This window comes from Fringilla coelebs, assembly GCF_963513975.1.
Source record: "Fringilla coelebs genome assembly, chromosome: 5".
Taxonomy (NCBI): Eukaryota; Metazoa; Chordata; class Aves; order Passeriformes; family Fringillidae; genus Fringilla; species Fringilla coelebs.
Window position 1 is genome coordinate 1,613,227 of NC_140033.1, and position 25,725 is coordinate 1,638,951.

The following is a 25,725-nucleotide window of genomic DNA, read 5'->3' on the forward strand; positions in this document are numbered from 1 at the left end:
CAGCCTGGGACAGGGGGAGGTGTCCCTGGACACTGGATGGGATTTAAGGTCCCTTCCCACCCCACCATTCCACGATTCCAAGGTTTCCTGCAGGATTTTGGGTGGTTTCCCAGTCCAGCCCAGCACTCACCTCACTGAATTTCATTGGCCAAAAAAAGAACCCCAAATTTTGCAGTTGTGGCTCTGAGCTCCCTGTGCCCCAGGACTATGGAATCACTTCCTGTTCTGCCAAAATCCACAAGAAAATCTGGAGCCTTGCAAGAGCTGCTGATCTTCAGCTTGAGGATCCTCCTCCATGGAAAGTGCTTCCTAAAATCTCTGGAATTTGAGGCTGCCTGAATCTGAGTTACTCACCCTGAGCTCCTTGGTCCAACTCACCCAATTTCACCAACAAAACCCCCTTGGCTCCTCCATGGCTCCAAACTGGGCCAAAATCCCATTTTCTGTGCAGGGAAAGGGCTCTGGGGAGGGACCTGCTGAGGGAAAAGGCTCTGGAAGTAGAAGGTGATGAAAATTAACAGGACAAACGTTAATTCAGGAGTTTTATTGTCTGGTGAAAACCCAAATCTTCACTCACTCCCTTCATATGGATCTCAATACTATTCTCATTTTTGCTGATGGCTTCTCACTAGGTTGTTTAAATCCACTTGCAAATCAAATAATTGTGACTCAACCACATTTTATTAAGAAAAAAACCCAACTCTGAACTGGTTTTCACTCCTGATTTCCCTCTGAACATTTCACAAAATCCCTCTTCTAAATAATTCACCAGCCCTACAATACAGACAATATTATCAGAAGCTCTGGTGCTTCCCACACCTCAATTAAATCCATAAAATTAATGAAAGATAGGGAAAAAAATCTCCCCCATTTCCCAGCCGAGAGCGCCCAGGGAAATAATTTCTGGCTTTGGGAAATACAGAAATTACATTTTGTCACCAATAGGTTTTATGGAAAATCCTTTCCTTGGGATTTTTCCTCCTGAGAAGCTGAGAGGCCTCAGGAACAAAATGCAAACAATGATTGTCTGCTGCTGTGGGATGAACAGGTGGAGCTGGGATTGATCTCATGTAATTATTTCTAATTAATGGCCAATCACAGTCTGGCTGTCTCAGATTCTCTGGTCAGTCACAAGATTTTATGATCATTCTTCCTATTCCTTTCAAGCCTTCTGATGAAATCCTTTCTTCTGTTCTTTTAGTACAGTTTTAATATAATTTATATCATAAAATAATAGATCAGCCTTGTAAACAGGGAGTCAGATTCTTGTCTCTTCCCTCGTCCTGGGACCCCTGGGAACACCACCACAATTTCCTCATGGAAAAAGGTGGTAAATAGAGAGATCAGGAGGAATTTCCTGTCACAGACACATTTTATGAAAAATCCTTTGGCCAGGATCTTTTCTCCTGAGAGGCTGAGAGGCCTCAGGAACAAAATGTGAACAATGATTGTGGGATGCAACAGGTGGAGCTGGGATTGGGCTCATGGGGTTGTTTCTAATTAATGGCCAAGCACAGTCCAGCTGTCCGGACTGTCTCAGAGACAAACCTTTGTTATTCTTCTTTTTCTATTCTCAGCTGCCTTCTGATGAAATCCTTCCTTCTGTTCTTTTAGTATAGTGTTTAATATAATATATATCATAAAATAATCAATCAGCCTTCTGAACATGGAGTCAAGTTTCTCCTCTCCTCCCTCACCCTGGGCCCCTGCGATCACGGTCACACCTTTTTAATAAAGTTATAAATAAAGAGCATTTTTATTTTGGAGCGGTAATCAGAAACGGATCCAGCAATAACAAAATCTGACAGCTTTTTGCGAGAAAGAGATGAAAAGCAGGGCTGGAGGTGGCCGGAGGAGGCCGGAGGTGGCTGGAAGCGGCTGGAAGTGGCTGGAAGTGGCTGGAGGTGGCTGGAGGTGGCTGGAGGTGGCTGGAGGTGGCTGGAGGCGGCTGAAGTGGCTGCAGGCGGCTGGAAGTGGCTGGAAGTGGCTGGAGGAGGCTGGAGGCGGCTGGAGGCGGCTGGAGGTGGCTGGAGGAGGCTGGAGGTGGCTGGAGGAGGCTGGAGGCGGCTGGAGAAGGCTGGAGGTGGCTGGAGGAGGCTGGAGGAGGCTGGAGGTGGCTGGAGGAGGCTGGAGGTGGCTGGAGGAGACTGGAAGCAGCTGGAGGAGACTGGAAGCGGCTGGAGGTGGCTGGAAGTGGCTGGAAGCGGCTGAAGTGGCTGGAGGCGGCTGAAATGGCTGGAGGTGGCTGGAGCGGCCGGAGGAGGCTGGAGGCGGCTGGAGGAGGCTGGAAGCGGCTGGAGGTGGTTGGAGGTGGTTGGAGGTGGCTGGAAGTGGTTGGAGGAGGCTGGAAGCGGCTGGAGGTGGCTGGAGGCGGCTGGAGGTGGCTGAAGTGGCTGGAGGCGGTTGGAGGTGGCCGGAGGCTCTCTCAGGGCGCGCTGCTCTTCCAGCGCGGTGCGATGGGTGGCAGGACGGCCCTGGAGGGGCGGCCGGGCCCGGATGCCGAGCGGGCGGTGCAGGATCTGGCGGTGCAGCTCCCGGAGGGCTCCTCGGGCTCTGCGGGGAGCAGAGCGGGGTTGGGCCGTGGGCAGGGGGAGAAACCCCCCGGGAGCGCCCGAGCCCCGGGAACGGCTCCGCCCGGCCGCGCTGAGCGCGCACTGCGGCTCGGGTCGGGGCTGGAACTGCGGAATAGCCGGGAATCCGGAATTCTGGAATAGTTGGGAGTCCGGAATTCTGGAATATTTGGGAGTCTGGAATTTTGGAATATTTGGGAGTCTGGAATTTTGGAATAGTTGGAATTCTGGACTTTTTTCTAATATTTGGAATTCTGGAATTTTTTAATATTTGGAAGTTTTAAATATTTAGAATTTTGGGATATTTGGAATATCTGGACTATTTGGAATATCTGGACTATTTGAATATTTGGAATATCTGGACTATTTGGAACAGCTGGACTGTTTGGAATATATGGAATATTTGGAATTCTGGACTATTTGGAATTCTGGACTATTTGGAATATCTGGACTATTTGGAATATATGGACTATTTGAATATTTGGAATATCTGGACTATTTGGAACAGCTGGACTGTTTGGAATATATGGAATATTTGGAATTCTGGACTATTTGGAATTCTGGACTATTTGGAATATCTGGACTATTTGGAATATATGGACTATCTGGACTGTTTGTAATTCTGGAATTTTTAATATTTGGAATTCTGGACTATTTGGAATACCTGGACTATTTGGAATATCTGGACTATTTGGAATTGTGGAATTTTTAATATTTGGAATTCTGGACTATTTTGAATTCTGGAATTTTAAAATATTTGGAATATCTGGAATTCTGGGCTTGTTTGAATTCTAGATTTTTTTCCTAATACTTGGAATTCTGGACTATTTTGAATTCTGGAATTTTTAAATATTTGGAATATCTGGAATTCTGGACTTGTTTGAATTCTAGATTTTTTTTCCTAATATTTGGAATTCTGGACTATTTAGAATATCTGGACTGTTTGGAATATCTGGACTATCTGGAATTCTGGACTATTTTGAATTCTGGGATATTTGGAATTCTGGACTATTTGGATTATCTGGAATTCTGGACTATTTGGACTCTCTGCAATTCCAGCCCTGTGCACAGCCCGGAGCAATGTCCCTGCCTGGGTCACCTTCCCGGCTCACCCACCATGGCAGGGACATTGCCCCGGGTCACCTTTCCGGGTCCTCACCCACTATGGCAGGGTCATTCCCCGGGTCACCCACCATGGCAGGCTCACCTTTCCGGGTCACCTTTCTGGCTCACCCACCATGCCAGGGACATTGCTCTGGGTCACCTCTCCGTGTCACCCACCATGGCAGGGACATTTCCCGGGTCACCTCTCCGGGTCACCTTTCCGGGTCCTCACCCACCATGGCAGGGACATTTCCCGGGTCACCCCTCCGGGTCACCCACCATGTCCAGGGCTGACCCGGCTCACCCACCATGGCAGGGTCATTTCCCAGGTCACCTTTCCGGCTCAGCCACCATGGCAGGGACACTGGTCTGGGTCACCTCTCTGGGTCACCCACCATGGCAGGGCTGGCCCGGGTCACCTTCCCGTGTCACCCACCATGGCCGGGACATTGCCCCGGGTTACCTCTCCATGTCACCCACCATGGCCGGGTCACCTTTCCGGGTCACCTTTCCGGGTCACCTTTCCGGCTCACCCACCATGGCAGGGTCATTTCCCGGGTCACCTCTCCATGTCACCCACCATGGCAGGGTCATTTCCCGGGTCACCTCTCCGTGTCACCCACCATGGCTGGGTCACCTTTCCGGGTCACCTTTGCGGGTCACCCACCATGGCAGGGTCATTCCCCGGGTCACCCACCATGGCAGGGACATTTCCCGGGTCACCTCTCCGTGTCACCTCACCCACCATGGCCGGGTCATTCCCCGGGTCACCCAACATGGCCAGGTCATTTCCCGGGTCACCCACCATGGCCAGGTCATTTCCCGGGTCACCCACCATGGCAGGGTCATTTCCCGGCTCACCCACCATGGCCAGGTCATTTCCCGGGTCACCCACCATGGCTGGGTCATTTCCCGGGTCACCTCTCCGTGTCACCCACCATGGCAGGGTCACCTCTCCGGGTCACCTCTCCGTGTCACCCACCATGGCCGGGTCATTCCCCGGCTCACCCACCATGGCAGGGTCACCTCTCCGTGTCACCCACCTGGCTCCGGGCTGCCGCAGACGCCGCTCCAGCCGCGGGAGAAGCCCGGCCCCAGCCCGGCCGAGGAGAGGTGCCGCTGCGGCAGGGGCAGCTTGGCCCACAGGAACTGCTCGGCCCCGCACGAGTCGGGCGGCAGGAACACCTGCCTCCAGCCCAGCCCCAGGTCCATGAAACTGCGGGAGAGACGGTCCTGCGTTAGAGCCGGGCGCCTAAAGCTCCGGCTTACAGGGCTCCTGGTTTAAAGGATTCCTGGTTTAGAAGAGGAGCTTTAAAGGATTCCTGGTTTTAAAGATTCCTGGTTTAAAAGAGGGGGTTTAAAATATTCCTGGTTCAAAAGATTCCTGGTTTTAAAAAGGAGGTTTAAAGGATTCCTGGTTTAAAAGATTCCTGGTTTAAAAGAGGAGCTTTGAAAGATTCCTGGTTCAAAAGGTTCCTGGTTTAAAAGAGGAGCTTTAAAGGATTCCAGGTTTAAAAGAGGAGCTTTAAAGGATTCCCGGTTTAGAAGATTCCTGGTTTAAAATAGGAGGGTAAAAGGATTCCTGGTTTAGAAGATTCCAGGTTTAAAAGAGGAGCTTTAAAAGATTCCTGGTTCAAAAGGTTCCTGTTTTAAAAGAGGAGCTTTAAAGGATTCCTGGTTTTAAAGATTCCTGGTTTAAAAGAGGGGGTTTAAAATATTCCGGGTTTAAAAGATGCCAGGTTTAAAAGAGGAGCTTTAAAGGATTCCTGGTTTAAAAGAGGAGCTTTAAAAGATTCCTGGTTTAGAGAATTCCTGGTTTAAAAGAGGAGCTTGAAAGGATTCCTGTTTGAAAGAGGAGGTTTAAAGGATTCCTGGTTTAGAAGATTCCTGGCTTAAAAAAGGGGGTTTAAAATATTCCTGGTTTAAGAGATTCCAGGTTTAAAAGAGGAGCTTTAAAGGATTCCTGGTTTAAAAGAGGGGGTTTAAAGGATTCCTGGTTTAAAAGAGGAGCTTTAAAGGATTCCTGGTTTAAAAGAGGAGCTTTAAAAGATTCCAGGTTTAGAAGATTCCTGGTTTAAAAGAGGAGCTTTAAAGGATTCCTGGTTTAGAAGAGGAGCTTTAAAGGATTCCTGGTTTAAAAGAGGAGCTTTAGAAGATTCCTGGTTTAGAGAATTCCTGGTTTAAAGAGGAGCTTGAAAGGATTCCTGTTTGAAAGAGGAGCTTTAAAGGATTCCTGGTTTAGGAGATTCCTGGTTTAAAAGAGGGGGTTTAAAATATTCCTGGTTTAAAAGATTCCAGGTTTAAAAGAGGAGCTTTAAAGGATTCCTGGTTTAGAAGATTCCTGGTTTAAAAGAGGGGGTTTAAAGGATTCCTGGTTTAAAAGAGGAGCTTTAAAGGATTCCTGGTTTAAAAGATTCCTGGTTTAACAGATTCCTGGTTTGTTGCAGTGTGTTGTAATTTCCTGCTTTAGACTTCCCAGTCCTTTCCCAGGTAGCAATACCCTCTCTGCTCCCCTCCCTTTGCCTCTTCCTAAGTGATGTCCATCAAGCTTAACATTCCAGCAAGGGCAGAAGTTCAAAAGATGCTTCTGAGCCCTGGGATCATTGACCTGTCTGAGTGTCATTGTCCCCTGAGACTCACCCTCTCCCACCTGGTTGGTAGCTCACCTATCCTCTCCCTTCCCCCTCCCTCTGGGCTTAAAAGGACCTGGGAGCATGGACCTGGGCTTAAAAGGACCTGGAGACCATGGACCTGGGCTTAAAAGGACCTGGAGAACATGGACCTGGGCTTAAAAGGAGCTGGAGACCATGGACCTGGGCTTAAAAGGACCTGGGAGCATGGACCTGGGCTTAAAAGGACCTGGGACCACGCAGCTGGGATTCTGCTGTAGCTGTACCAAGATTCAGAGATCTGAGACCCTGGAATAAAGCTCTGGATTAAACCCTGCTGTAGAATCCTCTCCTTTCCTCTTCACCCAGCCTAAGGACTCTCTCCAGAGGTAAGGCTGAGTTCTGACCAGCCTGGCCTTGCTCTCAGTGCCCAGCTGCAGCATCCAGCCAGCCAGAGGGATCTCTGTGGTGAAACACCAGAGCCCGGACGAGCCCAGGCCCGCTCCATCCGCTGATATTGGGACATTGTGCCAATAGAACGGGTCAGTGAGGATGATGATGGTGATGGCTTAATTACCCTGCACCCACAGCTCCATGAGGATGAGGATGGTGTTGGTGATGATGGTGATGGTGATGATGGTTTAATTATCCTGCACCCCCAGGTGAATGAGGATGATGAGGATGAGGATGATGATGATGATGATGATGGTGGTGGTGGTGATGGTGGTGATGATGATAGTGGTGATGATGATGATGGTGATGGTGATGGTGATGATGGTTTAATTATCCCGCACCTCCAGGTGAATGAGGATGATGAGGATGATGATGATGATGATGATGGTGGTGGTGGTGATGGTGGTGATGATGATGGTGATGATGATGGTGATGGTGATGATGATGATGGTGATGGTGATGATGGTTTAATTATCCCACACCCCCAGGTCAATGAGGATGATGATGATGATGGTGGTGGTGGTGATGGTGGTGATGATGATGGTGATGATGATGATGGTGGTGATGATGGTGGTGATGGTGATGATGGTTTAATTATCCCGCACCCCCAGATGAATGAGGATGATGAGGATGATGATGATGGTGGTGGTGGTGATGGTGGTGATGTTGGTGATGATGGTGATGGTGATAAGGATGATAATGGTGATGGTGATGAAGATGATGATGATAATAGTGATGGTGGTGGTGGTGATGGTGATGATGGTGATGATGATGATGGTGATGGTGGTGATGGTTTAATTATCCCACACCCCCAGGTGAATGAGGATGATGAGGGTGATGGTTATGGTGGTGATGATGGTGATGATGGTGATGGTGATGAGGATGATGATGATGATGATAATGGTGATGGTGGTGATGGTGATGATGATGATGGTGGTGGTGATGATGGTGGTGGTGATGATGGTGATGATGGTGATGGTGATGAATGTGATGGTGATTGATGATTGATGATGGTGATGGTGATGATGATTAATGATGGTGATGATGATTAATGATGGTGATGATGATGGTGATGATGATTGATGACTGATGATGGTGATGATGATTAGTGATTGATGATGGTGATGATGATTGATGACTGATGATGGTGATGATTAGTGATTGATGATGGTGATGATGATTAGTGATGGTGATGATGATTAATGATGGTGATGAAGATGGTGATGATGATAATGGTGATGGTGATGATGGTGATGGTGATGATGGTGATGGTGATTAATGATGGTGATGATGATTAGTGATGGTGATGATGATTAGTGATGATGATTGATGATTGATGATGGTGATGATGATTAGTGATTGATGATGGTGATGATGATTAGTGATGGTGATGATGATGGTGATGGTTGTGATGATGATGGTGGTGATGATGATGATGATGGTGATGATGATTGATGATGGCGATGATGATTAATGATGGTGATGATGATGGTGATGATGGTGATGATGATTAGTGATTGATGATGGTGATGATGATTAGTGATTGATGATGGTGATGATGATTAGTGATGGTGATGATGATGGTGATGGTTGTGATGATGATGATGGTGATGATTAATGATGATGATGGCCCACCTGCCCCCCGCCCAGCCCAGGTGCCTCACCTGCTCTCGGGGGTGTTCCTGGAGCCCGAGGACAGCGGCGGCACCGGCCGGGGCAGCTGCTGGTTGGAGGGCTGGCACTCGGGGTCCACGTGCCTGAAACCACCCAAAATCAAATTATTCACCAGGGCACCACGGGGCAGCCTGCCCTGAGAGAAAAAAGGGAGGTTTGTGTTTGTTCAGCACAGCCCGAGTGGGGCAAGGCCAATCAGAAATTGACATTTTAAATTTTATTTATCACAGCCCAAGTGGGGTGAGGTCAATCAGAAATTGAAATTTTAAATTTTATTTATTACACCCCAAGTGGGGTGAGATTAATCAGAAATTGAGATTTATTTTTTTGTATTTAGCAGAGCCCAGGTGGGGTGAGGTCAATCAGAAATTGGGATTTTTTTTTTTTTAATTTAGCACAGTTAGTAAGAAATTTGTTTTCTATTTAGCACAGCCCAAGTGGGGTGAGGTTAATAAAAAAATTGAGATTTTTCTTTTTTTTTTTTTAATTTAGAACAGCCCAAGTGGGGTGAGATTAATCAGAAATTTAGAGATTAATTAGAAACCCTAAAAATGAGGAAGAAATGCTAAAAAGTGGCAAAAAACCCCTAAAAATGGGGAAGGGACCTTTAAAAGTGGGAAGAAACCCTAAAAAGGGGCAAGAATCACTAAAAATGGAGAAGAAACCCTAAAAAGGGGCAAGAATCACTAAAAATGGAGAAGAAACCCCAAAAAGTGAAGAAGAAACTCTAAAAATTGGGAAGGAACCCTAAAAAGGGGGCAAGAATAACGAAAAATGGGGAAGAAACCCCAAAAAGTGGGGAAGAAACACTAAAAAGGGGAAATAAACCCCCAAAATTGGGAAGCAACCCTAATAAGAGGGGAAGAAACCCTAAAAGTGGGGAAGGAAACAAAAAAAATGGGGAAGAAACCCTAAAAATTGTTAGAAACCCTAAAAAGTGAGGAAGAAACTGTAAAAATGAGGAAGAAACTCTCAAAAGGGGGTAAGAAAACCAAAAACATGGGGAGGAAAGAATCAAAAGTGGGGAAGAAACCCTAAAAAATGGGAAATAAACACTAAAAAGGGAGGAAGAAACACTAAAAATGGGAAATAAACCCCAAAAATGGGAAAGGATTCCTAAAAATGGGGGAGAAATGCTAAAAATTGGGGAAGGAACCCCAAAAATGAGGAAGAAACTCTAAAATTGGGAAGAAGCCCTAAAAAGTGAGGGAAGAAATGCTAAAAGTGGCAGAAGGAACCCCAAAAATTGGGAAGAAACTAAAAAAAATGGGGGAGAAATGCTAAAAATTGGGGAAGGAACCCTAAAAATGTGGAAGAAATGCCAGAAAGTGGGGAAAAAACTCCAAAAGTGGGGAAGAAAGCCTAAAAAATGAGAGAAAAAAGCACTAAAAATGGGGAAGAAACACAAAAAGTGGGGAGGAAACCCTAAAAAGGTGTTTGGGAGTTGACTGGAAGGAATTAAATTGGAATTAAATTGGAATTAAATTGGAATTAAATTGGAATAAAATCGGAATAAATTGGAATAATTGGAATTTTTCCAGGTTACCTGTGGGATAGGAGCAGCTTCCGGGCTGCAGAGAAACGTCTTTGGAAAGAGGCTTCTTCCTGGGGAATGGAAAAAGAAAAAAATGACAATTTTAAAACAATAATTTCAATTATTTGTGGTGATTTCAATGGTTTGGATCCTCCTTTCTGCTGCTGAAATTCCAGGGGGTTTAAATTTAAATATCCTGGGGAAACAGCAGGGATTGATGAGGTGGATAATGGATAAATTGAAAATATTTTTATATTAGTTTTTAAAAAATTTTTCTTGTTTAATTTTAATTTTTATTTTTCTATTTATGCCTATAAATAGAAATAAAATAAAGATACATTTATAAATAAAATTATAGATATAAATATATAAAAAATCCATCCTGCTTTGGTATCAGCTGATGCCTCTGATATCAGTTATCAATTTACAGTTCAACTGCTCAATAAATAGACATAAAATAAATAGAAATAAAATAGTCACATAAATAGAAATAAAAGAAATAGAAATAAAATGTTTGCATAAATAGAAATAAAAGAAATAGAAATAAAATAGTCTCATAAATAGAAATAAAATTATTTTAAATAAAATATTTGCATAGATAGAAATAAAATAAATATAAATTTAAAAATAAATATAAATAAAATTATATAAATTAAAATATATTAAAATTCCATCCTGCTTTGGTATCAGGTGATAGCTCTGATATGAATTATCAATTAATCAATTAATGCCATGGGCTGAGACAGAGCAAATTAAACTGCTCAATAAAGAGAAATAAAATAGTCACAGAAATAGAAATGGAATAAATATAAAAAATATTCACAGAAATAGAAATAAAATAAATAGAAATAAAATATTCACACAAATAGAAACAAAATAAATATTAAAAATAGTCACATAAATAGAAATAAAATAAATAGAAATAAAATATTCACATAAATAGAAATAAAATATTCACATAAATAGAAATAAAATAAATAGAAATAAAATATTCACAGAGATAGAAAGAAAAGAAATGGAAATAAAATATTCACATAAATAGAAATTAAATAAATAGAAATAGAATATTCACATAAATAGAAATAGAATAAATATTAAAAAAACCTCACATAAATAGAAATAAAATATTCATAGAAATAGAGATTAAATAAATATAAAAAATATTGACATAAATAGAAATTAAATAAATATAAAAATATTCACATAAATGGAAATAAAATATTCACAGAGATAGAAAGAAAAGAAATAGAAATAAAATATTCACACAAATAGGAATAAAGTAAATAGCAATTAAGCATTCATATAAATATAAATAAAATAAATAGAAATAAAATATTGACAGAAATGGAAATGAAGTCAATAGCAATAAAGCATTCCTATAAATATAAATATAAATATAAATATAAATATAAATATAAATATAAATATAAATATAAATATAAATATAAATATAAATATAAATATAAATGTAACTGTAAGTCGATCTCCGCAGCCGCAGTCTGCGTGCCGGGGCTGGCGCTCACCACGGAGCCGGGCGGTGCCGTCAGCATCTCCAGCAGGTCCCGGGGGTAGTTTTTGGTGGAGATGTGCAGGAGGTCGCCGTAGGACGGAGCCTTTTCCTCCGGGAAGGTTCTGGAACCTGGGGGGGGCGGGAGGAGCCTCAGCAGGAACACCCGGACACGGCAGGGAGGAACAATCCCGACGGCATTCCGGAATGTTCCAGTGCCCGGCCCGGAGCGGCACGGCCAGGGTGGGGAGGGGCAGGGGGGCTTTGGGTGGGAGAGGAGCTGGAGTGACTGCTGGGGGCCACGGGGAGGATTGGTAAGGGATCCCTGTTTGATAAGGGGATCCGTGTCTGATAAGGATATCTGTGTTTGATAATGGGATCTGTGTTTGATAAGGGGATCCCTGTTTGATTAACGGGATCCCAGTCTGATAACGGGATCTGTGTTTGATAGGAGGATCCATGTTTGATAACGGGATCCCTGTTTGATAAGGGGATCCATGTTTGATAGGAGGATCCGTGTTTGATAATGGGATCCCTGTTTGATAACGGGATCCCTGTTTGATAAGGGGATCCATGTTTGATAGGAGGATCCATGGTTGATAAGGGGATCCATGTTTGATAGGAGGATCCATGGTTGATAAGGGGATCCCTGTCTGATAACGGGATCTGTGTTTGATAGGAGGATCCATGTTTGATAACGGGATCCCTGTCTGATAAGGGGATCCCTGTCTGATAAGGGGATCCGTGTTTGATAAGGGGATCCCTGTTTGATAGGAGGATCCCTGTTTGATAATGGGATCCCTGTTTGGTAATGGGATCCCTGTCTGATAAGGGGATCCCTGTCTGATAACAGGATCCCTGTTTGATAAGGGGATCCCTGTCTGATAACAGGATCCCTGTTTGATAAGGGGATCCTTTCCTTGGGATTTTTCCCCCTGAGAAGCTGAGAGGCCTCAGGAACAAAATGCAAACAATGATTGTCTGCTGCTGTGGGATGAACAGGTGGAGCTGGGATTGGGCTCATGGGGTTGTTTCTAATCAATAATAAATATAATAATAAAAATATAATAATAATATTACAATCCCAGTCCAGCTGTCCAGACTGTTTCAGTCAGTCCAAACCTTTGTTATTCATTCCTTTTCTATTCTCAGCTGCCTCCTGATGAAACCCTTCCTTCTGTTCTTCTAGTATAATTTTAATATAATATAATAATATATATAATAATATATTTAAATATAATAATTTAAATATAATGATAATATGTCTCATAAAATAATCCACCAGCCTTCTGAACATGGGGTCAGCTTTCTCCTCTCCTCCCCCACCCTGAGCCCCTGTGATCCCTGTCACACCTTCCTGCTCAGGAATCCCCTGGAATTCTGCCTGGAGCCATTCCCTGCCCCGAGCCACCCCAGCAGGAATGAGAGCGAGCTCCTGGATCAGCTGGGAGGCTCCAGCCTCGGCCACTCAGGGGTTAAAAGGCTTCCTTGAGCCGCCCCACGGAGGGTTGGGGGTCAGTGGATCACCCCAAAAGCACTGGGAGGGGATTTTGGAGCTGTCTTTTCCTCTCTTTATCCTGATTTTCCTGCTCTTTGTGCTGTCCTGGGGCAGGTCCCGGTGCCAGCCCGGCTCCTTGCTGCTCGAGTTGGGGAGGAACAAAGCCATGAGCACCCTCAGCTGGGATTTATCTGGAATGGGACAAATCCAAATCCAAACCCATCCTCAGATGGGCCAGGAAACTCCATCTGAGCCCAAAAAAAGGTCAGGAAACTCCATCCAGAGCCCAAAACCATCAGAGGAGTCAGGAAACTCCATCTGAACCCAAAATCATCCACAGAGGGGTAAGGAAACTCCATCTGAGCCAAAAAAGGAGTCAGAAACTCCATCCAGAGCCCAAAAAACCATCAGGAAACTCCATCTGAGCCTGAAAAAGGGTCAGAAAAGTCCATCTGAGCCCAAAAACATCCTCAGGAGAGTTGGAAACTCCCTCTGAGCCCAAAAAAGAGTCAGGAGACCATGCAGAGCCCAAAATCATCCTCAGAGGAGTCAGGAAACTCCATCCAGAGCCCAAAAAGCATCAGGGAACTCCATCTGAACCTGAAAAAAGAGTCAGGAGACCAATCCAGAGCCCAAAACCATCCTTAGAGGAGTCGGGAAACTCCACCTGAGTTCAAAAAAACAGTCAGGAAAGTCCATCTGAGCCCAAAACCTTCAGGGGAGTCAGGAAACTCCATCCAGAGCCCAAAACCATCCTCAGAGGATTCAGGAAATTCCACCTTAGCCCAAAAAAGAGTCAGGAGACCATCCAGAGCTCCAAACCGTCCCCAGGAGAGTTGGAAATTCCCTCTGAGCCCAAAAAGGAGTCAGAAACTCCATCCAGAGCCCAAAAAAGTCAGGAAAGTCCATCTGAGCCTGAAAAAATAGTCAGGAGATCAATCCAAAGCCCAAAACAATCCTCAGGAGAGTTAGAAACTCCATCTGAGCCAAAATCATCATCAGGAGAGTCAGGAAATTCCACCTAAGCCCAAAACCTTCAAAGGAGTCAGGAAACTCCACCTGAGCCCAAAAAAGAGTCAGGAAAGTCCATCTGAGCCCAAAACCATCCTCAGGAGAGTTGGAAACTCCATCTGAGCTCAAAACCTTCAGAGGAGTCAGGAAACTCCATCTGAGCCCAAAAAAGGGTCAGGAAAACATGCAGAGCCCAAAACCACCCTTAGAGGAGTCAGGAAACTTCACCTGAGTCCAAAATGGGTCAGAAAAGTCCATCTGAGCCCAAAACCATTCTCAGGAGAGTTGGAAACTCCATCTGAGCCCAAAAAAGAGTCAGGAGATCATGCAGAGCCCAAAATCATCCTCAGAGGAGTCAGGAAACTCCATCCAGAGCCCAAAACCATCACCAGGAGAGTCAGGAAACTCCACCTGAGCCCAAAACCTTCAGAGGAGTCAGGAAACTCCATCTGAGCCCAAAAAAGAGTCAGGAAATTCCATCCAGAGCCCAAAACCATCCTCAGGAGAGTTGGAAACTCCATCTGAGCCCCAAACCATCCTCAGGAGAGTTGGAAACTCCATCTGAGCCCCAAACCATCCTCAGGAGAGTTGGAAACTCCATCTGAGCCCAAAAAAGAGTCAGGAAAGTCCATCTGAGCCCAAAAAAAGGAGTCAGAAAACTCCACCTGAGCACAAAACCTTCAGAGGAGTCAGGAAACTCCATGTGAGCCCAAAAAAATAGTCAGGAAAGTCTATCTGAGCCCAAAACCATCCTCAGAATGGTCAGAAAACTCCATCTGAGCCCAAAACCATCCTCAAGAGAGTTGGAAACTCCATCTGAGCCCCAAACCTTCAGAGGAGTCAGGAAACTCCATCTGAGCCAAAAAAGAGTCAGGAAACTCCATCCAGAGCCCAAAATCATCACCAGGAGAGTTGGAAACTCCATCTGAGCCCAAAAAAGAGTCAGGAAATTCCACCTGAGCCCAAAAAAGAGACAGGAGACCATCCAGAGCCCCAAACTATTCTCAGGAGAGTTGGAAACTCCCTCTGAGCCCAAAACCATCCTCAGATGGGCCAGGAAACTCCATCTGAGCCCAAAAAAGGGTCAGTAATCTCCAACTGAGCCCAAAAAAAGAGTCAGGAGACCATGCAGAGCCCAAAATCATCCTCAGAGGAGTCAGGAAACTCCATCTGAGCCCAAAACCTTCAGAGGAATCAGAAAACTCCATCCAGAGCCCACAAAAATGGTCAGGGAACTCCATCCAGAGCCCAAAACCATCCTCAGGAGAGTTGGAAACTCCATCTAAGCCCAAAAAAGGGTCAGGAAAACATCCAGAGCCCAAAACCACCCTGAGAGGAGTCATGAAACTCCACCTGAGGCCAAAAAAGCATCAGGAAATTCCATCTGAGCCCAAAAAAGAGTCAGGAAACTCCCTCTGAGCCCCAGCCCATCCTCCTGGAGGGAGCAGCCCGGCAGAGCCGTTGCAGAGCAGCTCGTGGCGGTTCCAGGTCCCACAGGCTGCACCACTGACAGATTCAATCAATCAATCAATCAATCAATCAATCAGTCACCAATGAACAGGAATATCCTGGGGATGAAGGCTCTTTACCTGCCCTGGCCCTGGGGCCTTGGAAGTTCTCCAGGATGTCGGGCGGCTCCATGCCCAGGTAGACCTTGACGAGGAGAGTCAGGTCTGAGAACGCCTCATCCGCCTCATCTGCAGAGAGGGGAGAGGAATGGAATAAAAACCAACTTTGCATCAGGGCAAAGACACAAATCACACAATTTTGACACAGAAATATGTTTTTAGCTCAGCCAGAAAATGCAGAAATGCATTGCACGGCACAGAAATACATTTTTAACCAATCTTGAGGAGAAAAACCTTCATAAACAGCACATTCAAAAAAATGCTGTTCTCTGCACTTCAATATTTTCTAAATTTAGGAATTTGTTTTTTGACATTCTCTGCACTCAAACATTTTCCTTCTGGATTATTTCTTTAGGGCCATATTTAAATGACAAGCTCTGTGTACCACACTCAAAATTTGCAATTTTTACACCACGGTGTTGTAATTTAATGTGCTGAACACCAAAAACTCCACTAAGAAAATGAATTACAGAGGGAATCTTTCCAGAAAGGATTCTCCCTCCCACCTGCTGCTGGAACCCTGGCTGCTGGGAATCTGGGACTTTTTTTTTTGCCCCATTGTGGGCATGGGTGGTTGGGTATTGGGTTAAAAGTGAAAATAATTGAGGTGTCATTTCTTAATTGGACAGGTTAACCTTAAAAGACCTTGGAGAGAGAGAGATGGGGCTCCATTTTTAGACTGTCAGAGTGCAGTGCTGCAGAACTCAGGGTTTCTGAGTCTGAAATATAGATAATAACTGATAAACATCTGAGTCCCAACAATAAACACCAACTCACACATTTAACCCCAACCTTGGCAAAAAGAAGATCAACTCACCAACCTGCTGCCCCTCCATCCCTAATTACCCCAAAGGCAATCAGCAATTAACTCCTTGAAACCCTGGCTGTTGGGAATCTGGGACTGTCTGTGCTGCCAGGCTCTGACCCCCAGAGAACACTGCCCTGACCTGAGGCCCTGGAGAAGCTTCCAGAATGGAATGATGGAGCTGGGGTTGTGGGTGTGCAGTTTGAACAGAAGTGTGTGACACCACAGGCTGGGAAACTCAGAGTTTAAGGGTTTGGAATGCAGGACTGGATATAAAGCAAGAGATATATACTGTATATAAAATGTATATAAAATACAAGGTATATATGTAATGTATATTAAAATACATATATAATGTATATAAAACAAGGGGGTTTGAGGGCAGAGGCTGGTCCCTCTTCTTCACCTTCTCCTTCTTCTTCACCTTCTTCTTCTCCACCTTCTTCTCCAGGGCTTTGGGTGGTTTTGTGTCATTGGATAAAAAGTCCCCATTGCGGGCATGGGTGCTTGGGTATTGGGTTGAAGGATAATTTATAATTATTATTGTAATTATTTATAGTAATTTATAATAATTAATATTATAATTTATTATAATTGGTTGAAAATAATTGAGGTGTCATTTCTTAATTGGACAGGTTAAAAGGCTTTGTGGGGAGAGATGGGGCTCCATTTTTAGTTTGTTATTGAAGTGCTGTGAACTCAGGGTTTGTGAGACTAAAATATAGATAATAACTAATAAACATCTGATTCCCAATACAATATTAAATACAACACAAGATGGAGGCTTTGGGGCAGTGCTGCTCCTTCTTCTCCACCTTCCTCTCCAGGGGTCTGGGTGGTTTTGTGTCATTGGATAAAAAGTCCCCATTGTGGGCATGGGTGGTTGGGTATTGGGTTAAAAGTGAAAATAATTGAGGTGTCATTTCTTAATTGGACAGGTTAAAAGGCCTTGGAGAGAGAGAGATGGGGCTCCATTTTTAATTTGTTATTGAAGTGCTGCAGAACTCAGGGTTTGTGAGACTGAAATATAGATAATAACTAATATAGATAATAACTGATAAACATCAGAGTGCCAACAATAAACACCATCTCACACATTTAACCACAACCTTGGCAAAAATATGATCAATGCACCGAGCTGCTGCCCCTCCATCCCTTATTACCCCAAAGGCAATCAGCAATTAACTCCTTGGAGCCCTGGCTGCTGGGAATCTGGGACTGTCTGTGCTGCCAGGCTCTGACCCCAAGAGAACACTGCCCTGACCTGAGGCCCTGGAGAAGCTTCCAGAATGGAATGATGGAGCTGGGGTTGTGGGTGTGCAGTTTGAACAGAAGTGTGTGACACCACAGGCTGGGAAACTCAGAGTTTAAGGGTTTGGAATGCAGGACTGGATATAAAGCAAGAGATATATACTGTATATAAAATGTATATAAAATATAAGGTATATATGTAATGTATATTAAAATACATATATAATGTATATAAAACAAGGGGGTTTGGGGGCAGAGGCTGGTCCCTCTTCTTCACCTTTTCCTTCTTCTTCACCTTCTTCTTCTCCACCTTCTTCTCCAGGGTTTGGGTGGTTTTGTGTCATTGGATAAAAATGCCCATTGTGGGCACGGGTGCTTGGGTATTGGTTTGAAGGATAATTTATAATTGTTATAATAATTATTTATAATCTATTATAATAATTTATTATAATTGGGTGAAAATAATTGAGGTGTCATTTCTTAATTGGACAGGTTAAAAGGCCTTGGAGAGAGAGAGATGGGGCTGCATCTTTAGTTTGTTATTGAAGTGCTGTGAACTCAGGGTTTGTGAGACTGAAATATAGATAATAACTAATATAGATAATAACTGATAAACATCAGAGTCCCAACAATAAACACCATCTCACACATTTCACCCCAACCTTGGCAAAAAGAAGATCAACTCACGGAGCTGCTGCCCCTCCACCCCTAATTACCCCGAGGCAATCAGCAATTAACGCACCGGTGTTGATGATGGCGTCGAAGTAGCCGGGGTTGTCCTGGCTGATCTGCAGGTACATGTCCACCCTGCCCACAGCATCCTCAATCTCGGGCCTGCTGAACAATCCCGTCCTCCTCAGGTGCTCCCCGTACTTCACTTTGTCCTTGGGCAGCAGCAGGACGTACCTGGGTCTGTAGTGGGTCTTCTTCAAGCTACGGACACCCTGGGAAATGGAGCAGAGGGGAAAAAAATGGGATTTTCTTGACACTTTCTGAGTTTTTTCTCTTAAAAAGAAAGCAGAGAAAACTGTGGGGGTTTTTTTTCTTGAATTTGTGGAGTTTGAAGCTCAGTTTTTTTCTCCTTGAAAATAAACCAGGGGAGCACACAGGTTTATTCTTGAAACCAAGTGTTTGTTGAAGCTGGACCTCATTTTGTTCTCCTCAAAAAATAAGCACAGAAAACAGTGGGGGTTTTTTTCTTGAAACTGAGCGTTTGTGGAATTTGGAGCTCAGGTTTTTTCTCCTTGAAAATAAAGCAGAGAAAACAGTAGGTTTTTTCTTGAAACTGAGTGTTTGTTGAAGTTGGAACTGGGGTTTTTCACCTTGAAAGCAAAGGAGAAAAAAATCAGCGTTTTTTTTTCTTGAAATTGATTGTTTGTTATATTTTGAGCTCAGTTTTTTCTCCTTCAAAATAAAGAAGTGAAAAAAAAAGTGGGTTTTTTCCTTGAAACTGAGCGTTTGTGGAGTTTGAAGCTCAGTTTTTTCCTCCTTGAAAATAAACCAGAGGAGCTCACAGGTTTATTCTTGAAACTGAGTGTTTGTTGAAGCTGGACCTCATTTTTATCTCCTTGAAAATAGAGCAGAGAAAAACTGTGGTTTGTGAAATTTGGAGCTCAGTTTTTTTCTCCTTGAAAATAAAGCAAAGAAAACTGGGTTTTTTCCTTAAAACTGAGTGTTTGTGAAATTTGGAGCTGAGGTTTTTCACCTTGAAAGCAAAGGAGAAAAGACCAGTGGTTTTTTCCTTGAAACTGAGTGTTTGTTTAATTTTGAGCTCAGTTTTTTCTCCTTCAAAATAAAGAAGTGAAAAAAAAGTGGTTTTTTTTTCTTGAAACTGAGTGTTTGTGGAATTTGAAGCTCAGTTTTTTTCTCCTTGAAAATAAACCAGAGGAGCACACAGGTTTATTCCTGAAACTGAGTGTTTGTTGAAGCTGGACCTCATTTTTTTCTCCTTGAAAATAGAGCAGAGAAAAACTTTAGTTTTTTTCTTGAAACGGAGTGTTTGTGAAATTTGGAGCTCAGTTTTTTTCTCTTGAAAATAAAGCACAGCAAACACTGGGTTTTTTCCTTGAAACTGAGTGTTTGTTAATTTGGAGCTCTTTTTTTTCTCCACATAGAACAAGCAGAGATAACTGTGGGGTTTTTTTCTTGAAACTGAGCATTTGTGGAATTTGGAGCTCATTTTTTCTCCTCAAAAAACAAGCAGAGAAAACTGTGGGGTTTTTTTCTTGAAAGTGAGCGTTTGTGGAATTTGAAGCTCAGTTTTTTTCTCCTTGAAAATAAACCAGAGGAGCACACAGGTTTATTCTTGAAACTGAGTGTTTGTTGAAGCTGGACCTCATTTTTTTCTACTTGAAAATAAAGCACAGAAAAGAGTGGGGATTTTTTCCTTGAAACTGAGTGTTTGTGGAATTTGAAGCAGACCAGCAAAGGGATCCTTCTGACTAAACCAAGGTTGGAAAAGCCCTCGAAAATCATTCCCTCAGCACTGCCAAGGCCACCACTGACCAATGCCTTTGTACCATTATATTTGTATTTTAATTTTCCTGGCAAGCTCTTCTTGCTGCTCCCATATCTGCCTGAGAGCCCCTCAACTTCAAAATTACAGTAATTAATTTCAAATATAATTTGGAGGGAGGGGGTTTGCATTTTCCATTTCAGGGAAGGCTCCTGCCTTTCTTGGCAGCTGTGACCAACCACTGACCAACATCCCCAAGTGCCTGTTCCAATCCTTTATTTTCCCTTCCAGGAAGGAATTTCCCCCAGAATCCCACCTGAGGCCGTTCCCTGTGTCCTGTCCCAGGTAGGATTTGTCCCACCAGGTGATCTCACCTGGGCACAGGTGCCCAGCCCCTCCCTGGCTATGGGCTCCAAGGTGCCTCGTGCCAGTCTGACTCTGTCAGTGCTTTTTGTACAGTTATATTTGTATTTTAATTTTCCTGGTAACCTCTTATTCCTGCTCCCATATCTTTGCATGGGAGACACTTCATTTCAAAATTATATTAATTAATTTCAAATATAATTTGGAGGGAGGGGCTTTGCATTTTCCATGTCAGGGGAGGCTCCTGCCTTGCTTGGCAGCTGTGACCAACCACTGACCAATGCCCCCAAGTGCCCATTCCAATCCTTTATTTTCCTTTCCAGGAAGGAATTTCCCCCAGAATCCCACCTGAGGCCGTTCCCTTTGTCCTGTCCCAGGTAGGATTTGTCCCACCAGGTGATCTCACCTGGGCACAGGTGCCCAGCCCCTCCCTGGCTATGGACTCCATGGTGTCTCGTGCCAGTCTGACTCTGTCAGTGCTTTTTGTACAGTTATATTTGTATTTTAATTTTCCTGGTAAGCTCTTATTCCTGCTCCAATATCTTTGGCTGAGAGCCCCTTAACTTCAAAATGACAATAATTAATTCCAAATATAAATTTGGAGGGAGGGGCTTTGCATTTTCCATTTCAGGGGAGGCTCCTGCCTTTCTTGGCAGCTGTGACCAACCACTGACCAATGTCCCCCAGTGCCCATTCCAATCCTTTATTTTCCCTTCCAGGAAGGAATTTCCCCCAGAATCCCACCCGAGGCCGTTCCCTTTGTCCTGTCCCAGGTAGGATTTGTCCCACCAGGTGATCTCACCTGGGCACAGGTGCTCAGCCCCTCCCTGGCTATGGGTTCCAAGGTGCCTCGTGCCAGTCTGACTCTGTCAGGGCTTTTTGTACCATTATATTTGTATTTTAATTTTCCTAGTAAGCTCTTATTCCTGCTCCCATATCTTTGCTGAGAGCCCCTTAACTTCAAAATGACAATAATTAATTTCAAATATAAATTTGGAGGGAGGGGCTTTGCATTTTCCATTTCAGGGGAGGCTCCTGCCTTCCTTGGCAGCTGTGACCAACCACTGACCAATGTCCCCCAGTGCCTGTTCCAATCCTTTATTTTCCCTTCCAGGAAGGAATTTCCCCCAGAATCCCACCTGAGGCCGTTCCCTTTGTCCTGTCCCAGGTAGGATTTGTCCCACCAGGTGATCTCACCTGGGCACAGGTGCCCAGCCCCTCCCTGGCTATGGACTCCATGGTGTCTCGTGCCAGTCTGACTCTGTCAGTGTTTTTTGTACCATTATATTTGTATCTTAATTTTCCTAGTAAACTCTTAATTCTATTCCCATATCTTTGCCTGAGAGCCCCTTAACTTCAAAATGACAATAATTAATTCCAAATATAAATTTGGAGGGAGGGGGTTTGCATTTTCCATTTCAGGGGAGGCTCCTGCCTTCCTCGGCAGCTCTCACCAACCACTGACCAATGCCCCCAAGTGCCCATTCCAATCCTTTATTTTCCCTTCCAGGAAGGAATTTTCAGGGAATCCCACCTGAGGCCGTTCCCTGTGCCCTGTCCCATGAAGGATTTGTCCCACCAGGTGCTCTCACCTCGATTTCCATGTAGGCACAGGTGCTCAGCCCCTCCCTGGCTATGGACTCCAAGGTGCTTCATGCCAGTCTGACTCTGTCAGTGCTTTTTGTACTGTTATATTTGTATTTTAATTTTCCTAGTAAGCTCTTCTTCCTGCTCCCATATCTTTGCCTGAGAGCCCCTTAACTTCAAAACTGTATTAATTAATTTTAAATATAAATTTGGAGGGAGGGGGTTTGCATTTTCCATTTCAGGGAAGGCTCCTGCCTTTCTTGGCAGCTGTGACCAACCACTGACCAACATCCCCAAGTGCCTGTTCCAATCCTTTATTTTCCTTTCCAGGAAGGAATTTTTAGGGAATCCCACCTGAGGCCGTTCCCTTTGTTCTGTCCCAGGTAGGATTTGTCCCACCAGGTGATCTCACCTGGGCACAGGTGCTCAGCCCCTCCCTGGCTATGGACTCCAAGGTGCCTCGTGCCAGTCTGACTCTGTCAGTGCTTTTTGTACCATTATATTTGTATTTTAATTTTCCTGGTAAGCTCTTCCTGCTCCCATATCTTTGCTGAAAGCCCCTTAACTTCAAAATTGCAATAATTAATTTCAAATATAATTTGGAGGGAGGGGGTTTGCATTTTCCATTTCAGGGGAGGCTCCTGCCTTCCTCGGCAGCTGTGACCAACCACTGACCAACATCCCCAAGTGCCTGTTCCAATCCTTTATTTTCCCTTCCAGGAAGCAATTTCCCCCAGAATCCCACCTGAGGCCGTTCCCTTTGTCCTGTCCCAGGTAGGATTTGTCCCACCAGGTGATCTCACCTGGGCACAGGTGCCCAGCCCCTCCCTGGCTATGGGCTCCAAGGTGCCTCATGCCAGTCTGACTCTGTCAGTGCTTTTTGTACCATTATATTTGTATCTTAATTTTCCTAGTAAACTCTTAATTCTATTCCCATATCTTTGCCTGAGAGCGCCTTAACTTCAAAATGACAATAATTAATTTCAAATATAAATTTGGAGGGAGGGGCTTTGCATTTTCCATTTCAGGGGAGGCTCCTGCCTTTCTTGGCAGCTGTGACCAACCACTGACCAATGCCCCCAAGTGCCTGTTCCAATCCTTTATTTTCCTTTCCAGGAAGGAATTTTCAGGGAATCCCACCCACCCTTTGTCCCACCAGGTGCTCTCACCTCGATTTCCATGTGGGCACAGGTGCCCAGCCCCTCCCTGGCTATGGACTCCAGGGTGTCTCGTGCCAGTCCGTAGCTGTGGCCGTTGTACTTGTAGGTTGCCAGAAATTTCCCCTGGAATTCAGAACAAGGAGAATGGCAAAGGAGATGTGCCAAAGGGAGCAGCTTCCTCAGGAGAGGGGGTTGCTTTGGGTTTCCATCGTTTCTCTCCCTAAAAAGTTTCTTCCTGTTTAAATCGGTGTTAATGAGGGCACTGAGAGCCCAAAATCAGAGTTAATGAGAGCCCTAAATCAGCATTAATGAGCCCAAAATCAGCATTAATGAGCCCAAAATCAGAGTTAATGAGAGCCCAAAATCAGCATTAATGAGCCCAAAATCAGAGTTAATGAGAGCCTAAAATCAGCATTAATGAGGGCACTGAGAGCCCAAAATCAGCATTAATGAGCCCAAAATCATAGTTAATGAGAGCCTAAAATCAGCATTAATGAGAGCCTAAAATCAGCATTAATGAGCCCAAAATCAGAGTTAATGAGAGCCTAAAATCAGCATTAATGAGCCCAAAATCAGAGTTAATGAGAGCCTAAAATCAGCATTAATGAGCCCAAAATCAGCATTGATGAAGGCACTGATTGCCCAAAATCAGATTTAATGAGAGCCTAAAATCAGCATTAATGAGGACACTGAGAGCCCAAAATCAGCATTAATGAGCCCAAAATCAGCATTAATGAGAGCCCAAAATCAGCATTAATGAGAGAAAGCAAAATTAATGAAGGCACTGAGAGCCCAAAATCAGAATTAATGAGAGCCTAATATCAGCATTAATGAGAGCTCAAAATCAGCATTAATGGGAGCTCAAAATCAGCATTAATGAGGGAGCCCAAAATCAGCATTAATGAGGGCAAGGGTAGCCCAAAATCCGCATTAATGAGGGCTCAAAATCAGAATTAATGAGTGCCCAAAATCAGCATTAATGAGCCCAAAATCAGCATTAATGAGCCAAAAATCAGCATTAATGAGGGCACTGAGAGCCCAAATCAGCAGACAAGAGCCCCCATGTCTGGTCTTGCGCCCTTTCCGTGGATAACCAAATCCCAAAATCCTGGGAAGAAAGTGCTGGCAGCATTTCTGGCTCATCCCTTCCCCCTGGAAAGGAAAACCCAAAGCAAGGTGTTTTTTTTTTAATATGAATCCTTGTGGTGGATTAATATCAAAAATGGGAATTTTCCAAGGGAAAGGAAGAAAAGCGACACAACTGGGATTGGCTGAGGCATTCCAAAGCTCTGCAGCCCTGGAGAGATGGAAGCAGATTATTTTATTTATTTATTTCTAGAAAATAAAATAAAATTTCTATTATAATATTTATAACATTATCTATTATAATATTTTAAATAGTATTTATTTTATGTTTATGAAACATAAAACTAAATATTAAAATAACATTAAAATTATATATTATATAAAAATATACGATATTTTTAATATATAATATTAAAATTAACCAGACTTGGGCAGAGAGGTGGAGTTCAGCAGGGAAAAAGGCACAAGGACAGGAGCCAGGTACTCACTGCTTTCACTGTTTTGTCAAATTCTTCTTCAGAAACGAAATAATAATCAAATTTGTTTTCCTCCCCAAAATAAGCTCTCCTGGTGGTGTGGCAGGGCCTGGGAGATTGAGGGGATAATAAAGAAATAACCTGGTTTAAATCCCTCTGGAATAGCAGTGGGGAACTGGAAATAATTTCATTTTTAAGCGGAAAAGAAATGTGAAAAACAGAAAGAAGTGCAAATCACAGCCTGAAATGCTGGGTGTTTGAAAGATGAGCCTGTAAATACACCAAAAAAAGTGAAATACACCAAAAAAAGTGAAATTTAATGGGGTGTTTTGGTTATAAATCCCTGGCCAGCCCAGGGGGGCCTGAGCTGGAGCTGTCACAGAGGAGAAATGATGAACCCGTTTTTATTCCCCCAATCCTGTCAGCTTGGGGATGATATAAAGTCAAATCCTAAATGTGCAAAAGGAGCTGGGAGGTGGAGAAAGAGCAAAAAAATCCGATTTTTAAACAGATGCCTGATGGGGAGGGGGGGAGACAATCCTGAAAGTGGCAGGGAAGGTAAAAACTCAGCTAGCTCAGCTTCACACCGGGATAAAACAATAAAAACCCACAAAATCCCCCCAAAAAGGCAGAAAGTTAATGCAGGTAGAAATTTAATACTGAAGGATTCAGTGGGTCTGGGTCTGTTTGAAAATCAGATTTTTCTCCTCTTTTCTGCTTTGCCATTAAAGTGGGAAAAAGGCAGGGAAAGGAATTCCCTGTTATCCCATGAGGATAAACCTCAGCCACCAGGAGGAAACACTAAAAAGCCACTAAAAACCCCAAAAAATCCCTAAAAAATCCCCCAAAATCCCTAAAAAACCCCTCAAAATCTGCTAGCTAATTAATGCAGGTACCAATTAGAGCCTGAAGTATTCACGGGCTCTTGTTCTGTTTGAAAATCAGATTTTCCTC

The 25,725-nt window shown here is 43.9% G+C and overlaps 1 protein-coding gene across 1 annotated transcript in view; it reads right to left on the minus strand.

Moving 5' to 3' along the window:
- Positions 1 to 4,709: 4,709 nt before the first annotated feature.
- Positions 4,710 to 25,725, minus strand: part of LRGUK (leucine rich repeats and guanylate kinase domain containing) — a gene marked incomplete at both ends in the record, with an annotated part of 51,349 nt that continues 30,333 nt past the window's right edge. The window contains 9 exons of the mRNA XM_084206485.1: positions 4,710 to 4,890; positions 8,401 to 8,493; positions 9,957 to 10,015; positions 11,468 to 11,583; positions 14,790 to 14,885; positions 15,550 to 15,657; positions 18,387 to 18,588; positions 23,219 to 23,332; positions 24,784 to 24,880. Of these exons, the coding sequence (XP_084062611.1) occupies positions 4,710 to 4,890; positions 8,401 to 8,493; positions 9,957 to 10,015; positions 11,468 to 11,583; positions 14,790 to 14,885; positions 15,550 to 15,657; positions 18,387 to 18,588; positions 23,219 to 23,332; positions 24,784 to 24,880 (1,066 nt within the window). The remainder of the gene's footprint in view (positions 4,891 to 8,400; positions 8,494 to 9,956; positions 10,016 to 11,467; positions 11,584 to 14,789; positions 14,886 to 15,549; positions 15,658 to 18,386; positions 18,589 to 23,218; positions 23,333 to 24,783; positions 24,881 to 25,725) is intronic.